The sequence below is a fragment of the Vicia villosa genome, linkage group LG2, assembly GCF_029867415.1.
Source record: "Vicia villosa cultivar HV-30 ecotype Madison, WI linkage group LG2, Vvil1.0, whole genome shotgun sequence".
In the NCBI taxonomy this organism is placed as follows: Eukaryota; Viridiplantae; Streptophyta; class Magnoliopsida; order Fabales; family Fabaceae; genus Vicia; species Vicia villosa.
The window spans coordinates 189,925,368-189,937,709 of NC_081181.1; the positions used below are offsets into that span (position 1 = coordinate 189,925,368).

General features: G+C 25.0%; 1 protein-coding gene across 1 annotated transcript; it reads right to left on the reverse strand.

Annotated features, from left to right (window-relative positions):
- Positions 1-11,051: 11,051 nt before the first annotated feature.
- Positions 11,052-12,099, reverse strand: LOC131647720 (major pollen allergen Ole e 10-like). The gene is made up of 3 exons (XM_058917578.1): positions 11,892-12,099; positions 11,416-11,679; positions 11,052-11,318 (listed from the first exon to the last, which is right to left on the reverse strand). The coding sequence occupies exons 1-3, from the start codon at positions 11,944-11,946 to the stop codon at positions 11,293-11,295; spliced, it is 345 nt and encodes a 114-aa protein (XP_058773561.1). The 5' UTR covers positions 11,947-12,099; the 3' UTR covers positions 11,052-11,292.
- Positions 12,100-12,342: the final 243 nt, after the last annotated feature.

Genomic DNA, 12,342 nt, shown 5'->3' on the forward strand with positions numbered 1-12,342 from the left:
TATTATTTTTTATTCATTACAACTATCAAACTTTAGTTATTTTTACAAATTAACAAATTATATTATAAAAGAACATTTTATATAATTTCCAAGAAAAAACAAAGTATAGTTAATTATTTTTCCCATAAAATCATTTTTAACCAATAAAAGTTTATTACTTTTGACTCACCACAACTATCCAAATTTTTTTTTGTACAAATTACATAATTATATTGTAATAGAACATTTTATATAATTTCCAAGAAAAAATAAAGTATAGTTAATTATTTTCCCCGTAAAATCATTTTTATCCCATTAAATATTTTAGGACAAATAATTTTTTTTAAATAAGACACTTATTTTGAAACAGAAGGAATATTAATTGATTCATTAATAATTTATTATAATTATATTTGTGTCAATATCACACTTTTTCCGTATAAATCTCAATTAGTAATACATATAAAAATATTTTTTAAACTATAAGAATTTTTTTTAAAGCATGACATCTATTTAGTATAATTTTTTTAGATTAATTTTTATATAAAAAAATATTTTGAAATTAAAAAATATATAATTTGTTAAAGATCAAATTGTGATTACTTTTTCTTTCTGTTTTGTAACACATATAGAAATAATACAACAAATCTCAAGTCATTAAATATGTGGATTCAATTGAATTTAATTGTTTTTTTCTTTAAATTCTATATAATTTTATTAAAAAATAAAGAAAGACATGCATTTTTTTTCTATTTCATTATTCCTCTCATTTTAATTATATTAAAAAATATAAATAATATATTAATTAATCATTATTTTAATGATATAAATTTCAATAAGTAAACACATACTTTTTTTACATGTGAATCAGTAATTTTTACATAATCTCTTAATGTATTTTTTATATTTGCATCATTTAAATTATTATATCAACAAATTTATTTTTTTTTTAAAAATGATTTTAAAAATCATGGTAAATGCAATTAATGTTTATTTTTAGTGATGGTAATAAAATTTGGATTTTCATTAAAAATTAAGTATTTCATGATAATAAGTGAATTAATTAATATTACTATAAATAAAATGTAATAACAAAAGTTTATATAAATAATTATGGTATGGAAGACAAAAAAAATATTAACAAATAATAATTTTAATTAAAAGATTTAATTGATATATTTTTCTCATGCCAAATTATTATGGTATCAAGAGTAAACACATACTCATATATTTTTCTCTCTTTTACTGAAACGTGTTTCATCAGTTCTGCGCATGCAAGATTAGATTCTGAAGCTTCAACGTATTACATTATGACACATTATCCCTAGTCCTTATCCTTATCTCCTTGTAATATCTGCCAATCAGACACTCCCTAATTATGATCTGTATTTATCAAGAGTAAACACATACTCATATATTTTTCTCTCTTTTACTGAAACGTGTACCATCGGCTTTGCGCATGCAAGATTAAATTCTGAAGATCATCATGGCTTCAACATATTACATTCTGATACATTATCTCTGGTCCTTATTCTTATCTCCTTGTAATATCTGTCAATCAGACACTCCCTAATTTTGATTTGTATTTATCCTTCAATTTTCTCACTCTGTAAGACAATTTTTATCCCTAATTTTTTTCACAAGTTCCTTTCTATTCTCTCACCAACCTCACAGTCACATTCATAACTTTTAAGAACCATAACTCTGTTACGATCATAACTTTTAAGAACCACAAACCCAACAACTTTTTTCCCAGAAATAACACAACAAATCTATAAAAATAATCTCCAAGAAACTCATCTAACCTAGATAGTCTTCACAGATCTAATTTTGTTTTCTTATTCGGAAACATATGATACAAATACTTATGTTAATTTGTAAAAATTTATATTTAACTCACTCTTTTTTAGATCAATTTGTCTAAAAATTTTATATTATGCTTATAAATTTTTCACATGAGATAAATATAACTAAAATTTTATTTATTTATTTGTGAGATCTGAAATATTGATAAAAGTAACTTTTATATTAAAAAAAGTATATCTTATTTTATAAAAAAAAGACCAATAATCATTTTTTAACAAAAATAGGTTTTCAAAAAAGTAAATTGCAAACAGATATGTATTTTTTTTTTAAAAAAAATTAAAACTAATTTAGTTATTATGTTTATTATTTTATATTATTAAAATATCTTTATGAATTTGCAATAATATACTTAAACTTTATATTGCAATAATATAATAAGATTATAGTATCAAGCAATTCTATATTCAAAACTAATCAAATTTAAAAGACGATAATTATACATTCTAAGAACAAAAACTTTATTTTTAACCCAACAACTTTCTCCATCTGCACTCCCATGAATCTACCTTCTAATAAATAATTTCACAAAAAAAAATATTATTGGGAAAATATAATAATTACATGCTTGGATTTGTAAAAGAGATGATTTAATTGAAACTTTATGCATATTGCAGTAAAAGTGAGACAGATGATAAGTGTATGTCTAGGAAATGACATTTCCTGCAGCAGTGGTGTAATTTAATTTGTTACAATTTAGTTTGTTTTCAATATATATAGTTAAATAATTTAAGGTTAGTTAAGTAACTTTTATTGAAGATTTGATAGAAATAGAACGAGACCCGTGGCTCGGTTGCAAAAGAGCTCATTTAGACAAAATTTACCCTCAATTTAATGATGTAACAACAATATAAGAAACATTAATTTTGTGATTTTCAAAACAATGAATTTTCTTATATTATAGATAAGAATATTAAAATAAATTATTTTTTAAAATGAATAAAAATAAGAGGTGATTGGCTTCTTCCCTAACATTTGATTTGAGATGAAAGAATGAAAAAAGTAATTTAATTTAATGTAAGTGATATTAAATTGTAAGAGGACGGATGAAAATCAAATGAAAAATCAATTCAAAAAAAAAAAAGAAGCAAAAGATAGTAAAAGGACGGATGAAAATCAAATGAAAAACGCAATTTTCATATCTTTGATGCATCATTGAAAATTGGTGAAATAGATACAACCAACCAAAAAAATTGTTTCTTATAGAAAATAAAAAAATGTGATTATTTTTTAAGATGAAGAAAATGAAATTGGGAAACAATGTGAATTCAATGGGTATGAATACTTAAAAATCAGACAAAAATCATTACGTCGGTGGAAATTGATAAAATAGATACAAACATACATACATCATGCTAAATTTGTTTCCTTGTTACAGAAAACAAGAAGAATAAACAAACCATGGAATAAAGCTGATGCAAATTCAGAAAAAAATGATTTATAACACTGAGCATTCGGTATTTCTTTGGATGAAAGGAGGAATGAGACACAAATTTTGCCCCTTTGATGCATTTTTTCAAAATTTTAAAAATATGACACATGCAATTTGCGTTAATGTTTATTCGTTTCCTACAAAAAAATATTTAGGACAGTAAAATTATTTCTTTAAGTGGATGAGAAGTAAAGATTGGTTTTTTAATTAGGGTATTTGACCAGTTGACAATATGAAATCAAATTTAGGTTAGATTTATTAATGTAATAGTTATACACTTTTTTAGGATTTGAATAAAACAACGGATAAAAGGAAAAAGAAAAGCATTTTTTCATTTTTCATATCTTTAACGTGTTATTTGAAATTAGTGAAATAAATATGAACACATAGAACCAACACAAAAGTTGTTTTTAGGTTAAGTAAACTAACTCATGAAAATCAAAAGGAAAACGTAATTTTCAATATTTGATGCGTCACTAAAAATTGGTGAAATAGATATCCACATGTAGAACAAATGCAAAAATTATTTATATGTTACAGAAAAACAAAGAGATGGGATTACTTTTCAAGATAAAGCCAAAGAAATACAAAATATGAGTTACTTCTTACTTTGACCATTTAGTATAAATGAAAATGTGGCCTTGTCTTACAATAGGAGAAAACAATTTTTTTAATTTTATTATTTTTTATTCATTACAACTATCAAACTTTAGTTATTTTTACAAATTAAACAATTATATTATAAAAGAACATTTTATATAATTTCCAAGAAAAAACAAAGTATAGTTAATTATTTTCCCCATAAAATCATTTTTAACCAATAAAAGTTTATTACATTTGACTCACTACAACTATCAATTTTTTTATTTTTTTTACAAATTACAGAATTACTATATTTTAATAGAACATTTTATATAATTTCCAAGAAAAAAATAAAGTATTGTTAATTATTTTCCCCGTAAAATCATTTTTATCCCTTTAAATATTTTAGGACAAATAATTTTTTTTAAATATGACATTTATTTTGAAACAGAAGGAATATTAATTGATTCATTAATAATTTATTATAATTATATTTGTGTCAATATCACACTTTTCCCGTATAAATCTCAATCAGTAATACACATAAAAATATTTTTTAAACTAATAGAATTTTTTTAAAGCATGGCATCTATTTAGTATAATTTTTTTAGATTAATTTTTTTATAAAAAAATATTTTGAAATTAAAAAATATATAATTTGTTAAAGATCAAATTGTGATTATTTTTTCTTTGTGATTTGTAACACCTACAGAAATAATACAACAAATTTCAAGTCATTAAATACGTGGATTCAATTGAATTTAATTCTTTTTTTCTTTAAATTCTATATAATTTTATTAAAAAATAAAGAAAGACATACATTTTTTTTCTATTTCATTATTACTGTCATTTTAATTATATTAAAAAATATAAATAATATATTAATTAATCATTATTTTAATGATATAAATTTCGATAAGTAAACACATACTTTTTTTTACATGTGAATCAGTAATTTTTACATAATCTCTTGATGTATTTTTTATATTTGCATCATTTAAATTATTATATCAACAAATTTATTTATTTTTCAAAAAGGATTTTAAAAATCATGTAAAATGCAATTAACCTTTATTTTTAGTGATGGTAATAAAATTTGGATTTTCATTAAAAATTAAGTATTTTATGATGAGGTTAATTGTTATACACTGTCAGTGTAAAATACTTTACACGGTCGGCGTATCACAATCATTCATTGATATTACTTTATATGCATTTAAAATAAAAGTCAACAACTTACCAAAAATTTAACGGCTATGATTAAGTGACAGTGTAAAATATCTTTACACTGTCAGTGCATAAGTATTATTCTCTTTTATGATAATAAGTGAATTAATTAGTTTTTTGAATTTCATAAATGAGAATGTAAATTGATTTATATTACTATAAATAAAATGTAATAACAAAAGTTTATATAAATAATTATGGTATGGAAGAGAAAAAAAATATTAAAATAATAATAATTTTATTTAAAAGATTTAATTGATATATATATATATATATGTGTATATATATATATATATATATATATATATATATATATATATATATATATATATATATATATATATATATATATATATATATATATGAGAAACAATGATATTAGTTTTTCTACAGTATCTTACTTTTTCTCATATATATTTTTCTCTCTTTTACTGAAACATGTAGTATCGGCTCTGCGCATGCAAGATTAGATTCTGAAGATCATTATCACACTTTGCAGAGAAACTTCCATTGACTTCAACGTATTACATTATGATACATTATCCCTAGTCCTTATCCTTATCTCGTTGTAATATCTGTCAATCAGACACTCCCTAATTTTGATCTGTATTTATCAAAAGTAAACACATACTCATATATTTTTCTCTCTTTTACTATAACGTGTACCATCGGCTCTGCGCATGCAAGATTAGATTCTGAAGATCATCATCATACTTTGTAGAGAAATTTTCATTGACTTCAACATATTACATTCTGATACATTATCCACATGTAGAACAAACGCAAAAATTATTTATATGTTACAGAAAACAAAGAGATGTGATTACTTTTCACGGATGAAATACAAAATATGAGTTACTTCTTACTTTGACCATTTAGTATAAATGAAAATGTGGCCTTCTCTTACCATAGGAGAAAACAATTTGTTTAATTTTATTATTTTTTATTCATTACAACTATCAAACTTTAGTTATTTTTACAAATCAAACAATTATATTATAAAAGAACATTTTATATAATTTCCAAGAAAAAACAAAGTATAGTTAATTATTTTCCCCATAAAAGTTTATTACTTTTGACTCACTAGAACTATCCTTTTTTTTTTTTACAAATTACAGAATTACTATATTTTAATAGAACATTTTATATAATTTCCAAGAAAAATTAAAGTATAGTTAATTATTTTCCCCGTAAAATCATTTTTATCCCTTTAAATATTTTAGGACAAATAATTTTTTTTTAATATGATATTTATTTTGAAACAGAAAGAATATTAATTGATTCATTAATAATTTATTATAATTATATTTGTGTCAATATCACACCCGTATAAATCTCAATTAGTAATACATATAAAAATATTTTTTAAACTAATAGAATTTTTTTAAAGCATGGCATCTATTTAGTATAATTTTTTTAGATTAATTTTTTTATAAAAAAATATTTTGAAATTTAAAAATATATAATTTGTTAAAGATCAAATTGTGATTATTTTTTCTTTGTGATTTGTAACACCTATAGAAATAATACAACAAATCTCAAGTCATTAAATACGTGGATTCAATTGAATTTAATTGTTTTTTTCTTTAAATTCTATATAGTTTTATTAAAAAATAAAAAAAGACATACATTTTTTTTTTCTATTTCATTATTCCTGTCATTTTAGTTATATGAAAAAATATAAAAATATATTAATTAATCATTATTTTAATAAAATAAATTTCGATAAGTAAACACTTACTTTTTTTTACATGTGAGTCAGTAATTTTTACATAATCTCTTGATGTATTTTTTATATTTGCATCATTTAAATTATTATATCAACAAATTTATTTTCTTTTCAAAAAGAATTTTAAAAATCATGTTAAATGCAATTGACCTTTATTTTTAGTGATGGTAATAAAATTTGGATTTTCATTAAAAATTAAGTATTTTATGATAATAAGTGAATTAATTTATTTCTTGAATTTCATAAATGAGAATGTAAATTGATTTATATTACTATAAATAAAATATAGTAACAAAAGTTTATATAAATAATTATGGTATGGAAGAGAAAAAAAATATTAAAAAATTAATAATTTTATTTAAAAGATTTAATTGATATATATATATATATATATATATATATATATATATATATATATATATATATATATATATATATATATATATATATATATATATATATATATATATATATATATATATATATATATGTGAAAAACAATAATATTAGTTTTTATACAGCGTCTTACTTTTTCTCATGCCATTAAGCATGAATTATTATGGTATCAAGAGTAAACACATACTTATATATTTTTCTCTCTTTTACTGAAACGTGTACTATCGGCTATGCGCATGCAAGATTAGATTCTGAAGATCATCATCACACTTTGCAGAGAAATTTTCATTGGCTTCAACGTATTACATTCCGATACATTATCCCTATTCTGATACATTATCCCTAATCCTTATCCTTATCTTTGTAATATCTGCCAATCAGACACTCCCTAATTTTGATCTGTATTTATCAAGAGTAAACACATACTCATATATTTTTCTCTCTTTTACTGAAAAGTGTACAATCAGCTCTGCGCATGCAAGATTAGATTCTGAAGATCATCATCACACTTTGCAGAAAAAATTTCATTGGCTTCAACATATTACATTCTGATACATTATCCCTAGTCCTTATCCTTATCTCCTTGTAATATCTGTCAATCATACACTCCCTAATTTTGATCTGTATTTATCCTTCAATTACTTCACTCACTCTGTAAGACAATTTTATCCCTAATTTTTTTCACAAGTACCTTTGCATTCTCTCACCAACCTCAAAGTCACATTCATAACTTTTAAGATCCATAACTCTGTCATATATTATGCTTATAAATTTTTCACATGACTAAAATTTTATTTATTTATTTGTGAGATCTGAAATATTGATAAAAGTAACTTTTATATTAAAAAAGTATATCTTATTTTATAAAAAAAAGACCAATAATCATTTTTTAACAAAAAAAAGCTTTTCAAAAGAGTAAATTGCAAACAGATCTGTATTTTTTTAAAAATAAAAAATAAAACTAATTTAGTTATTATGTTTATTATTTTAAATTATTAAAATGTCTTTATGAATTTGCAATAATATACTTAAACTTTATATTGCAATAATATAATAAGATGATAGTATCAAGCAATTCTATATTCAAAACTAATCAAATTTAAGAGACGATAATTATAAACAAAAACTTTATTTTTAACCGCACAAATAATTTCCCAAAAAAAAATTATTGGAAAAATATAATAATTAAATGCTTGGATGTGTAAAAGAGATGATTTAATAGAAACTTTATCACATTGTAGTAAAAGTGAGACAAATGATAATAATTTAGTATAATTTAGTGTACGTTTTAGGGGCAAAGTATATGATGTGAAGAGTATGCCTATGAAATGACATTTTCTGCAGTAGTGGTGTAATTTAGTTTGTCACAATTTTAGTTTGTTTTCAATATATATAGTTAAATAATTTAAGGTTAGTTAAGTAACTTTTATTGAAGATTTGATAGAAATAGAACGAGACCCGTGGCTCGGTTGCAAAAGAGCTCATTTAGACAAAATTTATCCTCAATTTAATGATGTAACAACAATATAAGAAAGATTAATTTTGTGATTTTCAAAACAATGAATTTTCTTATATTATAGATAAGAATATTAAAATAAATTATTTTTTAAAATGAATATAAATAAGAGGTGATTGGCTTCTTCCCTAACATTTGATTAGAGATGACAGAATGAGAAAAAGTAATTTAATTTAATGTAAGTGATATTAAATTGTAAAATTAGTTAGATTATGTTTTATTATTTACGGAGGATAACCATCGTCGGTGTTTGTTCAAAAATTCTTTGTAAGAGAGAATTAACAATAATCTACTCAGCTAGAAGAGTAAAAAATTATCAATGGGTGACCTCATTGTTCTTATCAAATCTATATAGTTGTCTATGATGATTTATTTTCTTTCCTTCTACAAGGTTTCTGTAGGTATTATTTTTTATTGAATCCATATTTAGGTATTTTTATGAAGGGTTGTAAGAATGTATGTAAGATATATTGGATTAATTAGGGAAAAATATGTTTGGCTAGAAAGATAAGTGGTTCAGGATTCATTGGATAAGAGGTTGTTCAATTGAACTTAGTTAGGCAAGTGGTGGTGAAAGGGATAGTTATACATCACTCTCCCCACCTCAATCAAGTCATCAAAGGGTTGACCTTGTCGTGTTTATTACTCTTGGCCTTGTCATGCAGGCTATACCTCCATTGTAGCTAGTGATGTCTTCAAATTCAACTCTTAATTAAGGAAGTAGAATGGGAGGTTGAATGCATCAATGACTCTACTTGAAAGAGGAATATGGGTGGGATAAAAGACATTGAGTTTCTCCCATCTCTAATAGGTTTTTTGCAAGGTATGGGAAAGAAATTTAGGGACTACCATTAATCAAAAGCTAATACGTGTCATTAGTTTTCGTAAACATCTTTAGGGATGGACACACTTCCAAGTCAATTCTCGTATTTCCCATAATTGTTGAAATATCATCAAGAAATGACTCATAGTACAAGTATTCAACGGTTGGTATAATCAAGACACCAATTAATATGTCTCTTTTACTAGAATATGAAACCCTTTCAAATTGTTTTGATAAGAATGGCCTAAAAGTTTCAGATTGTTCATTGCATATAACATAAATATATAACAACTCACTCTAGGGGGCTATTCCAACATTGTTGTCAGAGCGGAAGTTGAAAGATGACACATAACTTTCCAATTTCATCACATGGTCATTGTTAAACATCTTGAATGAAACATTTTCTTTAGGACAATCCAACCCTCTAGTTCTTGAATTGACCTCAACTCAACTCAAAATTTTCAAAGTTTCTTTTGCAAAAGTATAGCATTTTAAGAACATAAAATGAGTCAAACCAAGATGCCTATATAAGTACCTTACATCATTATTAGTTGTTCCTAATGTGTTAATTTCATATTCATACACATATCACGTAGGAATCACACTCATTTTACAAAGTACATCATAATTTCTCTTTTGTTCATTATTCTTATAAATAATACCATAAGGGTCAGTGGTTAATATACCTCTAGCTCTCCTTGTCCCAATAGAAGGTTGTACTCTTGATGATGAAACTCCAATATTTTTTTCTCTTTTAGATGTTCTTGTTGAACTTGGATTGAAACTTTATTTATAATTTTGAGAAGTTTGGATTATGAATTTTTGGGGTTTCTGAGTGATGAATGGACAATATGAATAGAAATTAACAATAATGTATTAATGAGCGAGTGTCTGAATGTTGTTTATATGTTAATGAGATATGAATTGGGGAGTTATTTAGTTAGTTCTGGTCTAGGCCTTCGAATTAGGCCGATCATATTTGGGTCGTTTGGCTGGCTCTATTCCTGCTGACCTAAAGTCTACACCACTTCGGTTACGAGGTATTATGCGTACTATATATTAGACCTTCGAATTAGGTTGGTCACCCATGTTCTAGTCGATACCAAATAATGTATGTGAGACTATTTTAGTGTATCAAAACAATGCCCCTTAGTCGAGGCTAAGGGAACAGTGCGAACATTTGGATCGAACCCCTTTCTTCTAGCTTCAATGTTTCGGTCGATCTCAAATCCGCGTCACTACGACTTCAATATAGAGAACTCGTATGAGTTTTATCATTTGAAAAAAATATATAGTTGAATTGAGAAATATGAGTATAGTATATAAACTACTCATAACCTCGACTCCTAGCCATGTGCAACTATCTTGATGTAAAATGTCTTTATTTTCAATAACCCTCTATGATGGTATGTATCTTACGAGAGACTAAATCTACAAAGTCGAGATTTTGAATATTTGTTGTGCTTGTGCTGAAATGAAGTTTCTTCTACATTAGAAAGAGGACTTTATCACCAAACCACAAAGTTGCTAATGCATACAAGTCACAGGATAAATACACACATATATCCATAAGGTTGATTTAATTGGTCAAGCAAGGGAAACTTTGATGTAATGTAACGTGACATTACCAATATTCATAAGGTTGAAAATGCCAATATACCTAAAAATTACAGCAACATAAACCAAAAGCATAATATACTATATATGTATGTATATAGATTCCACTAGTAACTAGTCCTCCACTTCTATGCATAAATGCAATCACCATAACCTGCACAATTCAGAATCAGAAAAAAAAAAACTTAATTTAGCAATTAATTTAAAGCCTCAAACAGCACGTATAATGAGTGAGTTATGATGTGACTTACTTGGATCAGTGACAACAACTAAGCCAGATGCTCTGAAATCACAATTCCAGTGATTTTTTCCCCTAGATTGATAATAGAGATTCATGGCTATAGAAGCATGGTTGATGAGATTGTCAGGATTAGAGCAGGGACATCCTTTACGAAGAACTCTGCAATCAACTTGAGAGCAAGCATAGTTGAGATTTGATAAAAGTGTTGCTTGATCTGATGAAGGCTTAGCCACACACCATGATTTCTGTCCATTAACCATGATCACATTCCATCCTGCACATTAAATACTCAACAGGTGAAATAATTGAGAGAAATTAAAAAGGAAAAGAAAACATGTAGAAGGGAGAGAAATCTACTAAGCACGTACACTCCGAACATAATCGACACTGACACGGCAATACCGATAATAATTAAAATTAAGTGAATAAATTAAATATAATCATAATTGTCGGTGCTACATAAAAAACTGAGACATAGATATATACCTGATGTGAGAGATAAGAAAAGGAGGAAAAAGAGAAGAGGCAGTTTAGTGGCCATGGCTTGGTTTGGTTGTTAATGTTATGATGCCTGCAGGCTGTCTGTACTGATATGAAGTACTGCTACTGTCTGATATACTCAGTGCTATGAATGAGAAGCTCAATGATATAGAGAGAGGGGTGTGCGTGGAAGGAAAGTGGAGGTTTAAAAAGGAAAAAATTTGAGTGAGATTAACGGATAGATTAAGAGGAAAATAAGAGAGACGTTGAGATTTGTGTATGTGTGGGGACTTGAATGGAAAAAGTAAAGGGTGGATGAAGCATGTGATGTGAGTTGTACTTGTGTGTTTGTTACTGCTCAATTTTAAGATCTACTTTATGGCTTTTAGTCTTTTTATTCAAAAGTAGTAGTAGTAGACGAGTAGTCATCAATTTATTGGGAAATCAGAACCTTTGA